Source organism: Phaethon aethereus (genome assembly GCF_964289735.1).
Source record: "Phaethon aethereus genome assembly, chromosome: 11".
Taxonomy (NCBI): Eukaryota; Metazoa; Chordata; class Aves; order Phaethontiformes; family Phaethontidae; genus Phaethon; species Phaethon aethereus.
In genome coordinates, this window is record NC_138587.1 from 17,117,297 (window position 1) to 17,137,487 (window position 20,191).

Sequence of the window (20,191 nt, forward strand, 5' to 3'; positions counted from 1 at the left end):
GCGGCCTGGCCCGGCGGCGGGATGAAGCTGACGGACAACGTGCTGCGGAGCTTCCGCGTGGCCAAGGTCTTCCGCGAGAACTCGGACAAGATAAACTGCTTCGACTTCAGCCCCAACGGCGAGACCGTCATCTCCAGCAGCGACGACGACTCCATCGTTCTCTACGACTGCCAGGAGGGCAAGTGAGTGGCGGGGGCCCGGCCCAGCCCCAGTTCCTCCGCCGGCGTGGGGGTGGGGGGTGCCTGCCTTCGGGAGGACTGGGGTTGTTTCTGGGGCAGGGTGAGGCTGTGAGGGGCGCCGGTTTGCCTGCTGCCCGTTGCGGCCTTCGGGGAGAAGCTGTGCCCGGCTTCTCACCGGTGCGACTGCGTTGAGGAGGTGGCAGGTCTGGCTGGTAAGCTTTAGGTTTTCTTTTGTTATTTTTCAGTGTAGGCCTTGTCAATGGAACTGGAACGATGTCTTGCCGGGGGGGATTATAAACGGTTAAAGTGGGGCGCAGAGATGGGAGCAGCATGTTTTTATCTGCACTACGGGTGTCTCCGCTTGTTATTTCTGGTAGGCTGGAGCCAGCGATGGTAACTTCCCAGGTGTGAGAGAGTTCATTGCTGTGAGAACTAAATAGTTGTTAAGCTTAAGGGCTTGAGTCTCATCACATTTCCAGGGCTTGGGATTGTTACAGATACACAAACTGACTTCTCAGGCTTTTCTTGGTTTAAGTCTTACTAATTAGAATAGAAGCAATTGCTGTGAGCAGTGTACAGATCTGCTGTTTTAAACAACCTAATGTGAGTGTAACTTCCTGGATAAATGCTTTAAGCCAAAAGGTGAAGATGGTGTGGTGTGTGTATGACTTCTAAAAACTTGATGGTGTTCTCCTTAAAACTTCGTTCCTAATTGATATCTGTGAACGTTGCAGATAAAGGTGGTCCTCTGTGCTTTAAATCCTTTTCTCTAGTTGCGTTTTTATCTGTAAAGCACAGTTAAAATACAGGTGTGATTTACATGTGCCTTCAAACGTTGTCATAATTTATGTTTAATCAGCCAATGTGCTTATTGATTTCTGCTGCTAGAGGTTAGTGAATTAAGCTGTGTGTGTTTCTCACTGGACAGAGTTGTCCAGTTTATCTTCTTTCATTGATCACATGATGCTTGTCCTGTCCTATGGATAAAACCTCAGAAATTTACACAGCGCTTCAGATAGGGTTCTCTTGTTGGGAGGATAAAAAAGTGCAAAGGACACCACCAGTAACACTTGCAGTTTATGTCTTGGAACGTACACAGAAGGCATTTGTATTCTATGAGAGTTGGAACAAATTGAGCCAAATGATGTCACTATGCCATTAAAAACTTTCTCAATTGCTACAAGCATGCATTTGGCTGCTTTAAATTCTTTTAAATGTTAAGTTTTAATTTTCATGTAGTTGGTGTAGAGATGTAATTCTGAGGGTTTGTTTGGTTTTGTTTGGGGGTTTTTTTTGTAAAGTCAAGACTAGAAAGCATCATATACGTATAGAAAGTGAAAAAAAAACGAGCGTGTGTATTGTAGGAGAGAGAATAAAAAGGGCAGGGTAATGCAGGAGTGAAAAAGAAAGGGCTTGGGAGCACCAGGAGGTAGATGTGTCAGTGTTGTGTATATTTTCTAGTAAACCAGATATTCCTAATCTTCCTTTTTCAAGCTGACCAAGCTATCATACTTTCTGTGTTTGAAAGATTGCATCCTGCATATTCTCTTAATTTTGTAGACCACTTATTCTATGTTATTTTACACGTCTGCTTAGTTTGCAGAAGTTCTGTTGCTGTTGCTGTTCCCCATCTGATACAGTGAACTCTCATTTGAAATTAATTAATTTTTATTCGAGTGACTTTATACATATGGTGTCTGCCATCGATTGCATTATAGATCCTAATTATATACAATATTAGAAGGGCTGAGTGATGTTAGAGTAGATGGTATTGATTGCTCTTCCCCTTTCAAACTTGGAAATAATAGTTTGATGGATTGGGAGGCATTTGGTCCTTTCATCCTCATCTCCATCTAGTCCTGAGGTATGCTTTACAGTCAAAGGGTTTGCTTGAATTAAGTTAAATGTAAAAGATTGATGATCATCTATGGCAGTACTATAACGCAATGAGAGCAGTTTCATCAAGGTAACCCCCGTTTCAGGATGCATTTCTCTAATGGTTATAAAATGAATTTGAAAGTTTATCATTTACTATCAATTGGCTTAAAAGTGTAAGTGTGAATTTTTTTTTTTTAGATGTACTTAGGAATGTAGGACACACTTTCTCTCTCCTGGAAAATTTTAGTTGTGAATTACCTTGTCACAGGAGATTCATGTGGAGATGAAAAATCAAATCTGTGAATGGTTGTTGTTGTGACGTGGTGGAATTGGGCAGTTTCAGGCCTGTAGTTTTTGTGGGTTTTTTTCTTAAACCACCATTTCATGGGCCTGGAACTCTCACCTTCTTGTGTATGTCATTGCTAATGAATATAACGGTCAGGAGGAGATGTCCTGCTTGCTGGGTTTCAGTATAAGATACCCTACTTCATCACATGGCCTGAATGTTAAAACTTTTCCACATGTGAAAGTGACAAAATTTGGTAGGGTTTTTTTTCCCCTTGTTTTGAGGTGTTCTAGTGATAGAATTAAAAATACAACTGTGTTTGGTTATGCAGCCTTACCTAGTTCGCTTTGTTTTGCCATACAAAAATGAGCCATATATCTGTGAGAGTTGCTACTGGTATGACCAAGCCCCATGTCTGTGAACTTCAGTTTCTGAAAGTGTCAAGACAGTTTAAAGAGTGAGCCAAGAGCTGACAGGACAAGATTATCTTCTTGAAGTACAGATTCTCTTATGTCTATTCTGAGCATAGGCAACAAACTTGAAAAATTTGGCTGGCTTTTTCATGAGCATCAAAAATTTTGGACCCGAGATTCCACTTCTATTTCAAAATGTGTAAACAACTAAATTGTGGTTTGTTTTTTTTTTTTTAATCCATTCTGCATCACCAAATACCTCCACAATAGGTTAGCTCAAAAGCATAACCAAGAGGCTTACCTGTGTCTTAGGAAGGAACTCTGGAAGCTTTCAGAACAGTATTGTGTGTTGTGATGCACATCTGTCCTTGAGGGCAGGGCCTCATGGCTGCATATTTGCAACCCTGGTATGATATAATGGTGGTCTAGCAAAGGTTTAGTTTGTATTTTAGTATATATCAATTGTGTATTATTTACACAAATAGAGGTGCTGGATCTGGACTCCAGCTTAGCCATGGTGTTCACTAGACATATCAGTGAGCTTGGTTTTGGGTGATGGTTTTACCTGCAGTAGTAGTGATTCAAAGCAAGGCACAGATACAAGTTAAAAACCTTGCCTGTATTTTGTTTCATCTTTATAGCAGGTTTGATTGTTACCTCATAAACCACTTTGGCGATATTACTTGATTTATAAGTGGGCTGGATAGACTAACCTTAAACTTGGAATTATGTTTAGTGATTGTGATTTGTTTAAAAAAATATGTAAAACTTAGTTGTTTTTTTTTTAAATAGTCAATTGGGAACAGGTGGTCAGTCTTGTGTGAAGTGACATGCTTCTGCTTGTATCAACTTACATGAAAACTTCACCTTTCTTAAAACACAGAAGTACTTTCCTTCTTTTTGGTAAATGTACTTTTGTCCATCTGTCGATCTTTATTGTCTCTGTATGTATTATTTTGTGTATATTCTTTCATTCTGAGTAGAACTTCTAAGCTTTAAACTTTTCATAGATAAGGAAGAGCCAGACTAGGCATGAGAGCCTTTGTATGTTTTGTGTTTTTTGTTTTTTAGTGTGTTTTTTTTCTCTTCCCAATTTGGTCAGCAGCATAGCTGAGGTAACTACAGAGGGCAGTATGGGGAAGTATACTGAACATAATGTTACAGAATTTTGTTGTCTAAATTTACATTTGATATTTTAAAGCACATATTTGTATGTGCTGTTTTCAATTTGTGGCATGTTTGCGTCTGAAAAACTGATCTAAGCCTACTGGTGGAACTGAGGAAGAATCTGTGAGATTTGGTCTAAGTGGTACAGGTGGTATATGGGTTTTAATTATATTTGCAGTATTTGCTTTCAGTTAATGGAAGCTTGTCCCCACCAAGTTTCTTTGAAGTCAAAGCCCTATGGCTTCTGCTGTTTGAGAATTAATCTTTAAGAATGAATGTCTATTTTTGTTCTGATATGAAAAGTCTCCAACTCATGCTCTTGTTTGGGTGTATCAATTTGAGGCTAATGTAAACAAGGAAAAAGTTGGAGGAATTTAGAAATACCTTGTCTGAGAGTGTAGTCTGATAAACTTTTCTTTTGGCAGCAGTATTTGTTTAAACCACTCCTGCTGTTTGTTTTCATTCCCATGCTGTTGTCCTTGATTTGTGTTGGTAAAGTATTTTGTGGGCCTGTGTGATAACCAGAGTTATGAATTTCTGGATTAAAAATAACTCCCGGAAGAGACTGTATTATTTCTGATGTTGATCGGTTCCCCTGTTGGTTGATTGCCCAGCTTTGAAAACTCTGTGCTACCTCAGCTGAGAAAGAAAGAGGAAGGAGGGTGGAGGACACCTTGCACTGCTTGAACAGGCGCTGCTGCTGCGAGCTACGCTTATTAATCAGCTACTTCTACATTTACTTTGCCGTTTAAATTTCTACCACAGTACATCGCTTACTTACTGGATCACTAAAAATCCAGTTCTGTGTGTTGTCTTCACTCTCACTAGAATATCTTTAATTCTGTTGCAAAATGTTATATTTGAGTTTTGTACTTTAATTAAGATCGGATATAATTCTCCAATAGTTTGAGAGTCCCTGTGTTATCATTGCTCTTTTAGACTACTGGTATATATACGTAGTTGTGTTAATACAGAGAAGCCCTATTCTGAATGAGACACCCTGTTCTAGCTTTTGAAGTATCATAGAACAAAAAGACAAATTATTCTCCATCTAAAATAAGCTGCAGGTGAATTAGAGATTTGGATGGGCAAGGGAAGGATGAGGCAGTGCTGCTTGACCGTAAGGGCTTGTTATGCTACCTGCTTGTATTCTTTTTACAGTAGACATGTGGAAAAAAATTTTGGAGGAGACAAATATGTGCGTTTTGCAGGTGTTCTAGGGAGCTCCTCAAGCCTAGGGATGGTCTGGAGAAAGCACCAAGGTGCTTGTTTGAAAATCAAATACAAATGCTTTTCTTTCTTTGGATAAAAATATCTACTTGAAACAATCTTGTAATATCTCTATGAGAACAGGCCTTGTTAATGTGGCGAGTTTCAGTTTGAGCTTTTTGTTGCAGTGAGTGCGATTATTTCTTCTTCCTTCTGACAGACCAAAGAGAACGCTGTACAGTAAGAAGTATGGGGTGGACCTCATCAGATACACACATGCTGCCAACACTGTTGTGTACAGCTCCAACAAAATAGATGGTAAGTGGTCCACTGGAGTTGAGCATATTTATCTCCTTAAACTTAAAACTACATGCCTGGATAAATAGGTCTGAAGAGCTGGGGAAAAATATTGCAAATTTTCAGTGATAAATGCGCTATCAGAGGCAGAGGAATTAATGTTCAACTCCAATGCACAACTTGGTGATACTCCCTTGAGCGTGCTGACTTGCGTTTTGTTCGTTGCTGCAATAACTAAGGGATTAAACATTGTTCGTGCGATAAAAGTTTGGTTCTTGACGTTGCTGTTCACTTTGCTGTTTGATACCAGTGCTGACAGCCTCTGTGCCTTCATTTCTTAGCGTGAAATGAGGCAGAGGGAGTGTGGGGCCAGAAGGTGGGCTAAACGCTATAGCTCTGTCTGATATGCACACAGGTCCACTGCAAAGGATGAGAGTGTTTTTTCCATTCTCCATATGCAGCAGGGAGGGCGGGAAGTTCAGGTAACTCAGCAGATCACCAGCCAAGCCTGGAGGAGGTCACAGAGCTGAGACTAGCTTTGCTTCTCTTAATCTGTTTTTTTCCATGCAATAGACAAAAAAACCCCGACTTTCATGCCATTTCTCTACAGCCAGTGTCTGTGATAGCTATGCTCTGTAAATCAGTGACATTGAGGGGCTTCTAGAGCTTCATGACAGGCGCGCTATTAATGTACTTGAGTTTAATTTCAAATTTAAGAACTGACACAGATAGGTACATTAATTCTTCTATCAGACAATACTTCCCAAGGTTGGAAGTAGCTAGTGTTAATTTAAAATTTTGTCTCAATTTTGTTTGTTGTAGTCAGTGTCTGAGAGTTTTTCAGTGAACAGGTTTCTTAGCATAGCACTTCATAAATGGGTTTTAACATTGTATTTGTAAACTCATAGGAATTTCTGGAATAGTGCTTTTGTTTTGGTTTTTCCTTTGCAGAGATGGAGCTTGACAGAGATACTGGTGCCTTGTGGTGTGTGCTAGGTTACTTAAAGAATTTAAGAGTATAAATTTAGAGCAGATGGAAGTTAAGAGTTAGGAAGTCAGGTTAAACTAGAACAAGCTGGGCCTGAAACTAGAAGAACAAGGAAGTTTCCAACGGAATGGGATTTAATGCTGTAAAAGGATTAAAAGTGTGACATGAAGCACTTGCCTTTTTAGTCTGTTTTGCAGCCTACTTTTTTTTTAGTTGTTATTACTTTGTTATGTCACACTTCTGACTTGGCTGTTATTTAATTTGCAATTAATTAACAATTTAGTGAACCGTTTTTAATGCTGTTTGAGTTGTGAGTTTTTGTTTATAAGCACTTGTGAGTCTTTGAGGAACGAAAATTTAAGAGTCTTCATCCTGCAGGGTAGCATTATGATAAATACTTAATTAGAAGAAAAGAAGAAGATAGAATGTGAAAGCATTTGTTGCTGTTATGAACTGTAAACCAGGAGTGTGTTCTGTAGGGGTTCAGGTACTCTATAGTTCTAATGCATGCAGCCTTGGGCAAGATGCATTTTATTTAACCTGTTACTGCAGTTATTGGGAGGGTATAGGGGGGCTGGTGCTTGCTCCCAAGCATTTTGTGTGTTGGAAATTGCTACTGATTCTCTTCTGAAGATTTCTTCAAGACCTTTGAACCTAGTTCCTCTTGCCTGATCCCAGGCTGAGGTAGTAGTTTGTACAGTTTGAGGGTCTATGATACCACCCGGTACAGGAGATAACTGTACAGGCCACTGCCTTGCCTGGGACAGAGCGCTGCCAGCAAAAAAGATCACAAAGGATCACAGTTCCCCAGTGCTTCCTCTTGAGCAAAGGAAGATGAAATTCTGCATGGATACTTCAGGAATCAGGTAACGACAGTTCTTGCAGGAAAACTAGAGATGTATCTTAACAGCACTCTTGAAGCATGTCAGTTCTAAGCTGTGATGGGATGTGACACGGGTGTTAGGGATTTATATTTTTGGATAGTCACCTGAGGTCACTTAGAGCCTTTCAAAACGGTGTGTCACCAGCATCATGTTTCCAGCATCATGTTTCCAGCTTCATTCTTTTCTTTAGGTTTTCTTGTCAAATACTGGAGGGTGGTTCTAGAACTCTGATCTCAGCTTGATGTGAAGTCTCGGGCAAAAATGGAAATAATCAGTGTAGCCCTTATGAGTGTTAAAATTATCTGTGCATATTGCATCCTGTTGGCTCTTCCGAGTCAAAAGTAAAAACATCCTTTTTCCTCAATTTATCTTTGAAGCCTCAGCAGGACTTGTTACAGCAATACAGAGTCTCTTGGGACTGTATGGTGCAGATGCATAATGCCAGTCTCTTCCATCCAGCAATAGCTGGACTAGTGTGAGAAGGGATTTTGCTGATGCTGCTTTCAGATATTGGAGGTTTAACTTGTGCTCTTCACATTTCATCACTCAGATGGATCTGCACATAAAGATTAAAAAGTGTCTTCTATGCTTTAATAATTGTTTCCTCTTAAAAGGATTTCTTTTAATCTTGGGAGAAAGTCTCAACAGCATCTTTCAAAATTCTGGGCTACTCTTGGTATGTTCATCTATACTCAGAATAAAATTACTGCTTGAGAAATGTTGTGGTGCTGCTCTGATTTACTCATATTTTTAAGATTGCTTTAAGTGGACTAAGCTTTAGATTACTCCTGTTCTCTTAAAGCTTAGCTGTGCTAAGTGCAGAGAATATGTGAAGCTGTTCATTGTCAGATTAGCAAATTTTTTTTTTTTACTTTTTTATGGTCTTGTCCTGGCTTTGAAGTTCCTGTTTTTATCTTCCCTTTGGCTAAATGCTAGAATTAGCACACTTCCTATGCATACTGTTCAGTTGGAGATTTATTTGCTGGATGTGTATGTAGGTAAGACAGCAAGATTCATGCTATATAGCAAAAAACCAACTGGCAGTATCAACTTTGTAAATGTGATACTCTCAGTTTTGTGAGAATGATGGAATAAAAATTACTGGTACTTAAATTTTAGCAACTTTGAAATTAACGTGCATAAATCACGTGACAGTTTGCCTTTAAGATGTAATATGACTTCAGACTGTGGGAAGTATCTTTCCTGGTGCTTGATTTCCAGTTCTGCCTTGGAAATGAAGCTGCTTTATGTCTGTTTCTAACTTGATTGTATTTCAAAGTCTGAGTTGAAATCAAATGACAAGACTTGACTCACTGTGGCAAGATTGCTGTGTGTGACTGCTTTTAGATAACATTGGGTTTATGGTATAATGAAGCCTATGGTTTGTTTGTGGTTTCAGATACAATCCGATACCTCTCCCTGCATGACAACAAATACATTCGGTATTTCCCGGGGCATACAAAAAGGTAAGATGTGGTTTGGGGGCAGTACAGGAGAAACTGAAATAATGATTGTAATGGGCTTGAGTTATGTTATGCTCAATTCACTCTGGTATTCACTTTGTAGAACTGTTCATGGCAATTATGAGCTTGTACACAACTGCTGGGGTAGGACACGCTTCTTTTGTGTGTCTCTGATGCATGTCTCTGTGTTGCAGAGTGGTTGCTCTTTCAATGTCTCCAGTGGATGATACTTTTATTTCTGGATCTCTGGATAAAACTATTCGACTTTGGGATCTCCGCTCTCCAAATTGCCAGGTAGGATATCAAATTCATGTGCATATTGTGTTGCATTTTCAGTTAGAAGGATGAAAAATGGATGCGTGCTTGCTATAAAACAAAAATACTGCCAGAAATGTATGCTGCTGATTTAGTGTTGACACCTTCCTGGAATGCTGAAGGAGCCTTGATTGCAAATCTCTCTGAAATATGTATGTTGCGTTGTGTAACACCACTCACTTTCACTTATGTCTCTGCTGGAGAGGTGCTGGGAAGAACAAGAAGTAACACCCACAGCTGATGAAATGAGAAGAGCTGGGTGTCATCAGGCTGCTACCCCATGCAGAGAGTGTTCTGTCATAGCCAGCGTGTCTCCTGGGTTGGGAATGGCAGCAGAAGGAGCATTGGGAGATGCGTTTTATCTCAATGTTTATAGCGTGTTTGTGTTTAAAACTGATGTCTTGATGCAATTAAATTCGGTGAAGAAATTAATGATCTAAAGTAACACAGCAGCCATATGGTTTACCCCTTCCTTGTATCACCTTTGTTGTTCTCAGACCTGCTTGTGAGCAGGTTTAACTTTCTAGCAAGGCAAAACCCCATTTGTTTTTATTTATTTTCCTGGAATAGTTTACTGTACTTTTTTCAGTGGAAGCAGGCTTTTGTGGGCTGAGAAAAATACCAGAGCTGGCAGGAGGGGCAGGAATGAAAGGCTAGGAGTAGAATCTCCGCCTTTTATTGGTGATGAGCTTTTGTCCCTGTATCTGGACACATAGCGTTGTGCTCTCATATTTTCCCATCTCATTGGGACCATTTTGCTCATGAGAGGGGACTATTTACTTATCCCAGATGATGTAACTGTAAATGTAAAAGGAAGAAAAGGTTACAGTTCTTAGAAAATGGTTTTATCCGTCTTAAAACCAAGCTTTTTCAGACAAGCAATCTAAATTCTGCCTTTCTCTGGGAGTATGCCTTTAATGCCAGTGTGGAAGTTTCCTTTGGGATGAATCTCAAAGTTGCTACAGATGAGATGGGGTTGTAAATGCAGTAGCAGTTCTGTGATTTATGCTAATGCCTGAAGTGGTAAAGAATGGTAAAACTAGGACTTGTTAACTGGAAGCTGCATCCAGAAAAGACTGGGAAACAGGTTGAAGTGTTACACGTAATTTTCAGTTTGCCCATGAGATGGCAGCCGTAATGTCTAGAAATATTATCGGGAAACCAGGAAGGTTTTGCGAGGGCCCTGAGTGTTGGCCAGCTTACTGCCGAGCCTTTGGAGATCACAGGCAAAACTGACCTTCCTGGGAAAGAAGCGAGAAGTAGTAAAGTCTAGAGCAGAACAGTGTTTCAGAAATGCAGAAACTTCTTAAATGTGTTGTTGATTTAATCAAGGATGTGTTCTTATTTATGTGCATACAGTTATATAGACACATCTGACTAACATGTACAGATCTGACAGTCAAGATACAGAAGATTCTATATCTTCTTGGCTTTTACCAAATTTTACCAAATTTTCTCAAGTTTATTCTACTGTGTGAGTTAAGGAAAAGTTAACATTAAAAATAAGCATTGATAGTAACCTGTCAGTTTTAATGTAAGGTTTCTTGGCTTCCAGAAGGTATGAGTTTTCTTCAAAGAGGCATGGAAAGCTCAGCAGTGGTGTTCACTGAAGCTGTTTCTACTTGCTTCCGAAATACTTACCCCCCTGCAATCATAACTGGTAGAGTGTTGCTATCAATCCCAGTGGCAGTGTTTTGTGGCGCTGTCTAGTATGGTTATTAATACAGCCACATCATCCTCCCTTCTCTGGGTACTTTTGAGTGGATGACAGCTCAAATGAGGTCTTGATTTGTTCTGATGTAAACTTTGTCACTGCAGCAAACTGGAAGCTCCATATGATGACCTGAAGTAGTCAGAGTTGCTTTTGAGAAGCTGAGTTCTGAACCTTTGTAAAACCTCAATATTTACAATTGAAATTCAGTTGCTCCACCCATAGGTTGCTGTCCTGCTCACAGTGGGCTCAAAGAGTGGTGGTAGAAATATGAGCATCAGTTTTGCAACATAATTTGGACTATTTCTATTTTCTAGGGTTTAATGCATCTCCAGGGGAAGCCTGTGTGTTCTTTTGACCCAGAAGGCTTGATTTTTGCTGCTGGGGTAAATTCTGAAATGGTGAAGCTTTATGATCTCCGTTCTTTTGACAAGGTGAGATACCCTAACTTCACTTTAGACTTTTTAGCTTGCAAAAAGTAGTCTAAACTCAGTGCTCAGAGGATAGACTTGTTTACTCCAACTTAACTATCTGGGGTGCCTACTTTGTACTTAGAGAGTTTTTGGTAAGTACACATCTCACAGAGAGGGGTACATGCTGTCACCAGATCCTGAAATCCACTCTTGAACCAATGTTAAGGAGTTTGCAGAAGTAAACTTTAACCTGTTCCAAACTCCTGTTTAGGCTTTTTGTTGTTGTTGGGTTTTGGTGTTTTGGTTTTGTTTTTTTTTTTCCTTGCTGCTTATTCTGGAAGAACACTGGCAAAGGTGGAGCCAGAATTTTCAGAAAGGATGGAAATTTCAAAGGAATCTGTAGTTGGGTGGGCATCTGAACTGGCTATGCGCTGAGCGTAGTTAGTTCCATGGTTTTCAAAAAGTCAGCTGACAGTAACACTGGTTCAAGCTCTTTCTCTAACTTCAATTATCAGACTTGTTTGAAAACTTCATGCTACCTTAAATTAATTTCTGCTGTTGAATGTGGTAAATTATGGGACTATCGGGTATTGAAACACCCTACTGTGGCTCTCTCTTGCTATGGCAACTATGGATTCATACTTCTTTGAGTGTTACACATGTGGTGACATGTTTTTGCCATGACACTTTCCTTTGGTATCTTAGGACTAAATGTTTTATTTTGAAAAACCTTAAACTTTTTCCTGAGCTAAGTTTAAAAGCAGACTCTTGTTAACAACAATGCATACAGAGCCTGCATTGTATTTTCCATTTTTTATTCGAAGGGGCCATTTGCTACGTTTAAGATGCAGTATGACCGAACGTGTGAGTGGACAGGCCTGAAGTTCAGTAATGATGGCAAACTCATCCTCATATCGACTAATGGAGGGTTCATTCGACTGATTGATGCCTTTAAAGGAGCTGTCCTGCATACGTTTGGGGTGAGCACGTTGCCTGTGTTACCTGCTTGAAACTTGGTGTTAGTTTTCGGAGCAGGTGCCCTTTGATTACTGAGGACACACTCTCTACTATGTATTCTCCTGTTTTGTGCCATAGGGTTATAATAACAGTAAGGCTGTCACGTTGGAGGCATCATTCACACCAGACTCTCAGTTCATCATGATAGGTAAGAATTCTTGTTGACAGAATTTCAGTGCTCTGAAATTAGGTGTGTTATGTAGGACTAAAGTTGTGTCTGTTTTGGGAAGCAGAATATATTTAAATAATACAATGCAGCTGTAAGCTCTCTTTGCATTGACAGTTTTCTGTTTCATTGGTTTACTCAGCGTTTTCTAGACTGAGATGTAAATGAACCTGCAAGAAGACTTTTAATTTTTCCTTTGTATATGAACACTATTCCAAAAAAGTTAAGAAACTGGCAAACCATTGCAATGTGTGTAGATCTGTCACATCACTTATGTCAGTGGTCCTTACCCTGTGGCTAGGATGCGCTCATGTGCTGCCTCTGAAAGTATGTTGTGCCCTGTCCTCCATTACCCGATGAGCAAGGCACCTGTCTGTGCTTGGGTGATTGGTCTCGTAGCCTGGTGTGTTTGTACACCTCCCAGGGACATTCCTGCGCTGGTGATGTCCTGGGGCAGCCGCATTTTGTTCACGCGGCTCTTGTAAATCTCCGTGCCTGTGGAACAAGCTCTGCTTAACCCCTGATGGAAGCAGTAGGCATCAGCCTGATGGCTTCCAGCATGATTCCTGTGGCCTAGGCACTCTTCCTCACCCCCTGCGGGAGAGACCCTTGAATGAAGTGGGTGGCAAAAAGCAGTTGCAGCTCCTGTAAAGCCTGGTGCTGCAGGTTGGGCGCCCAAAGGTAAGCGCTTCGGTCGCTCTGCTGCCCAGCAGGACCTGTGAACATGTCAGATGCATTTGGTGCTGCCCCCTCCTAGCACTTTCTTTTTGTTCTTATTTATATGGCCGGTACATCAAATATGTTTTACTTTGTGGTAATTGGTATCCTGATCCTCATTTTTCCTGGATGACTGATGGTCTTGGCAAAATTTCTTTTTTTTTTTTTTCTGTTCTGACTGAAAACTTCCGGGCTGCAGAGAAGGGGTTGTGTGTTCTTTGTTTAGCCTGTCTCTGGAGAGCACTTTACTGCACGTATTTACCTTCCTGTTGTGCCCTTCTGACTGAAAACTGTAGTGGAAGAAGTTCCAAAATACTTCTTTCTGTTCAGTTTTTACCTATGGTTAATTTGTAACTTGTGCTTCTTAATTTTTCCTCCCTGAAAGGCTATACATACAAATACAGAAGCAGAATAAAATTCCTTGCATTTTTATTAGGAATCCTATCTAAAATGAGAGTAAAGCAGAATTGAATTACAGAAGTGTTAAGTGCCCAACCTCAGAGTTTGCAAAATGCCATTTTGAAGTGAAAAACTTGTCCTGTTGTAGCAGTGTGGAGAGCTGACACCTCCAGTGAAGTTTCTGGTATTTGGCATAGTCCATTGAAATCTGGTTACCTTCAATGGTAAAGCCTTTGATTTGATTCTGTGCCTACCAAGTGAAATACTTAATCTCCTTCTGTGTCTGAACTGAGAGCTTGTGTGAACAGTGACTCTTAGGCCCAGCTTTTGTCCTCTTGCACATCCGTGCAAGTTGGCAAGGGTCCTTCCTCCTTAGTTGGATGGTGTCAGCTCTCCTTTTCTACTGGGTGACTGTAATTGTTAACCTCTTTGCCAGACTAGGGTTGCACTGTGTTGCATAGTTGAGTCTCTACAGTGTAAAGATATAAACCTGCTGTTCAGATACAGGTGTGTAAAGTCTAGTCATGTTTTGTAAATGCTCCAGTGATACTTAGAGAATTTGAAAGGTTAAGCTATGAAGATGAGGCATGCTTGTTCCTATAGTTCTCTGACAGAAAAGGTTATATACTTCATTTTCTCAGCTGGCCTCTGCAATGTATCTTGCGATCTCGTTCTATTCCTGCCTGCAGGTTCGGAGGATGGGAAGATTCATGTTTGGAATGGGGAAAGCGGGATGAAGGTGGCTGTGCTGGATGGAAAGCACACAGGGCCTATAACCTGTCTGCAGTTCAATCCAAAATTCATGACTTTTGCTAGTGCATGTTCCAATATGGTAAGGAAAGTGTTTTAAGTTCCTCCTAGCTTGGTGAGGTGCTGACCTTTTTAGAAGTGAATCTGAGAAGGCTCAGTGCCACTGATGGGTATTTCCTTGGGCCTTGGTGAGAGCCAGGTCCCTGTCTGTCGCACCTTGATTGCGCCTTACCCGGCAGGTAGATATGTGGGGCAGCACACCTGGCAAGCCAACATTTGAACACACGAGGTGAAAGCAGAGCAGTGAGTGAATGTGCATGCAGAAGTATGAGTTCTTAGGTCACTGTACATGGCTGATATTTTCAGTTTGTGTAAGACTGGCTTGCTCTGGAGAACGTGCAATGCAAACCAAACCAGTGTGAGCAAGGATTCTAACCTTAAACTGCTGGGAGGGTGTTGCTGCCTCTTTGGTAGTCTGCCTGTGTGCTTACAGAAGATTGCAGCGACCAGCTCCTACAATGTGATTTGTGTTCTGCTCTGTAAAAGATCATCTTACTTTCCTCTTTTGTAGGCCTTCTGGTTGCCAACTATTGATGACTAACTCCTATGCTGCAGCTGCTGTCAGGTGATTTCCATACGGCCAACAGCAGCACATCATTGCAAGCAGAGTTTTGGAATTGCCTAGGTCTCCTAGACTGTGTTCTTGCGTATGTTTTCATATGTCTTACCTTTATTTGCCACGTTCCTTTGCGAAGACTCTTCCACTCGGCCTCCTAGCGTGTTCAGAAGCAGCGTGCTACATGTTGTTACCTTGCAGTCCATGCCTAGCAGGCTTCAGCCAGAGTTGGAACTGACACAGTATTATTTTTAAGAGCAATGAAGTTTTATTTACAAAATGTTTCTGGCATTTTTTAAGCTGTAATTGTGTGTTTTCCTTTGTAAGTGCACAAGGCTGTTGATATTCCAAGGTGGAACGTGCAGTTCCTACTCTTAAGTGCATGTTTTTCACGTCTGGGACCTCTGGTTTCACTGCAGTCCACAGATGCAAAGTTACTTCTGTGCCGAATGTGAATGCTGACAGTTTTCAACTTCAGCAGCAGATGCTGGATTCTGTTGCAGTGGAACACGTGCCGAAAGAGTGGGTGACTCTAAATATACATTCTACATCCCATTATCCCTTTTTTGGCGATTTAGTGTGCAACAAACTAATATAGGTTTTGTCTGCTGCCAGAGCTTGGCTGAAGCCTCCCTGGTGTTTGCTGTGCCAGCATCCTGGAGGGCGCAGACAGCACTGATGAGGTCCGGTCAGTGTCCCAAGCAATAAAGGAGTCTGTCAGCAGGAAGATGGAGAAACCAAACAGAGACTGAAAGCACAGCCTGCCTGTGTATTTTCCTTATGTATCATCTTGGCTGATCTTACTTGTAAATATTGAGGGGGGGAGGGCAGTGGGAATGGGCCATATTTTTTTACTTTTAGATATTAAAGAATATGATGTGGGCCAGTATTGTGGGGTGTCTAGGCTGTTTACCTTCACCAATGCAGTTTTCCCCTCCTGGTTTGTAAATAAGCTCCATTAAATTCTCCCCACACCAGGCTTAGACCTGTATCCCTTTGTTGATAAAACTGATGTGCAGTTAGTTCATCATGCATTTTGTTACAGGCCTTGCAGGTTTTCAGCAATAGCCCTGAAAGAGCGCCGCTTCCTTTGTCAGGTGGTGTCTTTGGAATTGAATTTTAAAGATTTTACACGTGACTGCTGACTCTGCTTTGCTGTGGCCCTGCTCCAAGCAAGGCCCCTGCAAAGAGATGGGAGGGACGTGCTCTCCTGCTCCCAAGGGGCTTGTGGGCAAATGGCACAGAATGGCTGGCAAGCTGGTCTTCAAGCCTGGTTCCAGGCTTTTTTTTCCTGAAATGCTGCATTGATCTAATGCATCTACCGGCAGGCCGGGACAGGCTCAGTGTAAACGTGGTGTTCATTGTATTCTTGCCTTTCCAAACACACATGGTTTTATGTGCTGGGTCACGTCTTTCCCTTGCCCAATCACGTCTGCTTCCCCTCTCCTAAATGTCAAATGCTGTTAAGGTGACCAGCACAGCAATGGGCATGTTCTCTCTGCTCTCAAGTGCCAGTCTGTACTGGACAACAGTGCTCTTTGGTTGGTTGGTTGTCTCAGCGTTCCCCTATTACAGCAAAGTTTGTCTCAATGGTGGGGCACTGTATATAATTCAGAGCATGTCTCCCTGGAAATCAGCTTGTAGAACAGCTTCTGGTTTGCTTTTCCTTGCCTTTTGTTTTGTTTTGTTTTTTTTTTTACATCCCCGTGCTAAGAGCTGGGGATGGGGAATGAGCATTTCTTCATTGCTGGTGCCTTTAAAGTAGCAGTGTAGGCTGAGCTGCTTTGCCTGTGACAGTCAGCAGAAGGGCTGCCGTGCATAAGGCAGTCTGATAAACTTGATGTTTGGATCAATGCTGTGGTTGAAGCTTCTCCTTAGGCTCTGTGGCTTGCCTCTGCTGATGCTGCTGCATGAGTTTAGAGCCATTTCTATAATGCATGGGTCTGTGATGTGAGTTTGCTGTCCTCCAGACTGGAAGAGGGAAGGGAACAGTGGACTGACACTTTCAATCTTGCCAAACAGGCCTGCTGTTGGAGATGCAGATGAGAGATTCATACTACTACACCAGCATCCCTCTTCCCGGTGTGTACTGTCCTGTCGCACTGTCACCTACAAATGCCCAGCGTGAAGGGAGATGGAGATCTCTGTCCTCACAGTTGAGTAGGTTTCCACAGCCACCTCTTCAACTCAGTGTTGTTGCGTTTCAGGCTGCTTGGTGCTATTTTACTATTGTTGGTGTTCCTGTAAGCAGCCGCATTTTGCAGTGGTTTGTAACATGCAGGTATTTGGGGTTTGTAGTGCATTTTAACAGTAAAACTTCAGCAGATCATCTTTCAGGGTTTTACCAAGTCTGTTGCCTGAGGAACTGAACAGATAGCCTCCAGCCGTTTTTCTTGTTTATTTTTCACAGGGAAGCATTTGGAAGTCTGTTACTCTAAAAATGTTCTTTGCTGATGTGGTTTGAGCACATGTCTAAAGACGGTTGTTCAGCTCTCTTCTGCTTGCAGTGTTGTAAAACATTGTGTATCGCAGCATGAAATGTTTAAGAAAAAGAGGACCAAAGGACTGATCTAGGAGGACACGTACACTAAGAACATCAGCGGCTTTCTGGAGTGAAGATAATTTATAGGTTTGTGTACAACATGGCACTAATGCTCAGTTCAAAATTAAAGCTGAATGCCTTCCCAGGGCCGACTGCCACCCACACAGGCAAAGACGTCTGTCTTGGTCCATGTAGCACTGAGTGTTTTCCACTGCCTCTAAAAGAGGGAACTCAAGTATTGTGTGTTTCTAGAAGGTTAGACGGGAAAGGTGAATAAAGCTTCTATGTGCTAAAGGTATCAGAATTGCGGTTCCTGTGCTCTTCAGGGCAGCCAGCTAATCAGAAAGGGACCTCATTAAAAACAGCACTCCCAGGTCTAACAGAGTCTCTAGCCTTATGTAAAGCCAAGCAGCAAATGGCAATTCTGCCCCCAAATTTGACATTGAAAAGAGTAATGCCCTCGTGTTCTTTGGGATGAAGTAAAGTCCTTTCTTCAAAACAAGGGGGAAGTGAGACTCGACAGCCCACCTTGAAATAAGTGGTGGGCTTGGGCTGTAGGAGACTTTGGGTGTAATTCTCTTCTCCAAGTTACTCTTTGAGAGAGTTTTTTTTTTTTTTTTTTCCTCTGAGGCTCCCACATCCTTGGTTAATGTCCCAACCCCTGCTCTGGGCATCGCAGGAGCAACTGAGTGAAGAAATTTAGAAGCAGCAGTGTATCTTTTCCAATGCCTCTTGACTATATTTGCACTTTAAGAGACTTCACCTTGGTTTTTGGTCAGGGGCTAGGATCTTGGTGAGTCCTAGAAATTGGTCTCTTTGGTCATGAGCTGGTATGGGGAGTTTGACTCCTAGGTGGTATCTGCCAGATGAGTGTAAATACATAAAGTCAAATTATGCTTTGTCACAAAATACTACGTATGTGGAGAATTCAATGTTGTGGCTGTTACCAATAAATATTTTGTAGAGAGATCACAGAGTACTGTAAGTTCTGCATTTGTCCGGTGTGATATGACTTGCTGTTTTCTTGGAGGGGAATGGGAAAATAGTCAATTTTTTTAAAAGCCCCTTCCTTTTGGGAAGTCAGCTCTGTAGTGGAAATTGTGATGCTCTGAAGCTATCCTTACATAAATTGCCCATTTTAAGAGGCTGTTCTTGCCTAGGAATATATCAGGGTAGGGAAGTAGACTTGTGACAGCTACTTGTTGAGGTATGGTGCCCTAAGGAGAGGGGTGTTCATGGAAGCCTATGGTCTGGATGGAAGAGCCAAACCCTTTCTCAGCAGGAAGGTGGGCAAATAGCTTGTTTTGACTTGACTCATTACAGTCAATGTATATAGAGCATTGCAGCTGCTGTAGGGGTTTTTTGTTATATTGCTTGCTTAAGCCATGAGCAGATAGCTGGGAAGGCTGCCTCATTCCTGGGTTCAGGCCTCCCACTGCAGGAAATCATCTTTTGACACCTAGCCCTCAGGGTAGTACCGCTTAGGGAATACTTCTACTGACAAACTGGTTTTCAGCAAAGACAAATCCTATGCAAAAACCCCTGTGGTTTTCTAAGGCTGTGTAAAACCTCTGACAGGAAAAAAACTGCAGTAAGAAGCATGGGGAAAAAAAAAGTATTTTTATTTGGATTTTCATCCTTATAGAACTTACACATGCAGGTCATCTGCTTCACTGGGGAATCTTGCAACATGTATAACAAATCATGGAAGCAAGAGTGGGGACTTGGTGAGATGGGAAGCTTGTCCAGACCTGAATTTGCCTGGCTAATGAACAGGTTGAGAAGCAGATCCTCAGAGTTCAAGGCCCAGCTCTGTTTGGCATGTCTTCCGCACTGCTGTTCCTGATGTAATGAGTTTAAGCGCTCATGATTCAGCACTGCAGACAAATTTGAACAAACTGGTTTTATTTTACTTGGAGCTTTTCTACTAAATCAGCTGATGTACTTAAGCACTTTGGTTCTCATCAGTGCTACTGCTACAAAACCAGCCTTGCTGTCAGAAATGGCCTGAATGAATACAAAAAGTGTTAGCAAGTGGTGTGGACTGAGAGTTGTTAGAAATCTGTTGCATTACATACTAATATACCTAAATGCTCTTAAGTAACAGTAAGGCGTGTATCTTTACACAGGAGGCTCCTGTACGCCAATGTGTGGCATTGTCTGTTTTGAGCTGGTGCTGCCTACAAATGGCAGCTTTCTCAAGAGGTCCAGCCTACTGCTCCAGCATTTGCGTTAGGCAGCCGTGGCCATGCCCAGTGCTGTCTTAGCAGCAGCTCCTGGGTTTTCAGTACAGCTCATGTTACAGCAAATGGGTATGAGGGATGCTTCAGCTCACGCACCCAATTTTACACAACTTAGTTCAAGTCCGATTAAAATCCAGCTCTTGAGACTGGTTGGATCTCAATTGATCCTCAGCCTTCAATATTAAAAGGGGAGCGGGGTCACTAGAAATGTGTATTTGAGGCTTGCTGTATGGCAGAGATCTTAGGAATAGTACCCTTCAGCTGACGTGGCCCCTTTTGCAATTTCTCCTTGGCCCAACAAAGAGAAAGGAGTAAGGGGAATGATTTGTTGACCACTATTCCTTTCTTGTGTGTTCTTAAGGAGCTAATGTTCTTGTTTATCTTCTGCCTAAGTGCTGGCTGTGCATTTTCAGGTTCCGCTGCAGATGGTTTTGCTGGAAGAGAGTGTACCTGCACAGCAGAAATCCCTCAGTCTCGGGTTGGTGCTTAATAGCACCACAGAAGGGGGACACAGAGATCCTGCATGTCATGCTAACAG

The 20,191-nt window shown here is 41.8% G+C and overlaps 1 protein-coding gene across 1 annotated transcript; it reads left to right on the forward strand.

Annotated features, from left to right (window-relative positions):
* On the forward strand, nt 1-14,919 carry WDR82 (WD repeat domain 82). Its single transcript, XM_082004859.1, has 9 exons — nt 1-182; nt 5,353-5,450; nt 8,701-8,767; nt 8,959-9,058; nt 11,108-11,224; nt 12,028-12,183; nt 12,299-12,368; nt 14,192-14,334; nt 14,824-14,919. The coding sequence occupies exons 1-9, from the start codon at nt 22-24 to the stop codon at nt 14,851-14,853; spliced, it is 942 nt and encodes a 313-aa protein (XP_081860985.1). The 5' UTR covers nt 1-21; the 3' UTR covers nt 14,854-14,919.
* Nucleotides 14,920-20,191: the final 5,272 nt, after the last annotated feature.

Coding starts and splice junctions, on each gene's coding strand:
- WDR82 (XM_082004859.1), top strand. CDS start 22: ATGAAGCTGACGGACAACGTGCTGCGGAGCTTCCGCGTGGCCAAGGTC. Junction 183..5,352: donor TACGACTGCCAGGAGGGCAA/GTGAGTGGCGGG, acceptor TCCTTCTGACAG/ACCAAAGAGAACGCTGTACA. Junction 12,369..14,191: donor CTCTCAGTTCATCATGATAG/GTAAGAATTCTT, acceptor TCCTGCCTGCAG/GTTCGGAGGATGGGAAGATT.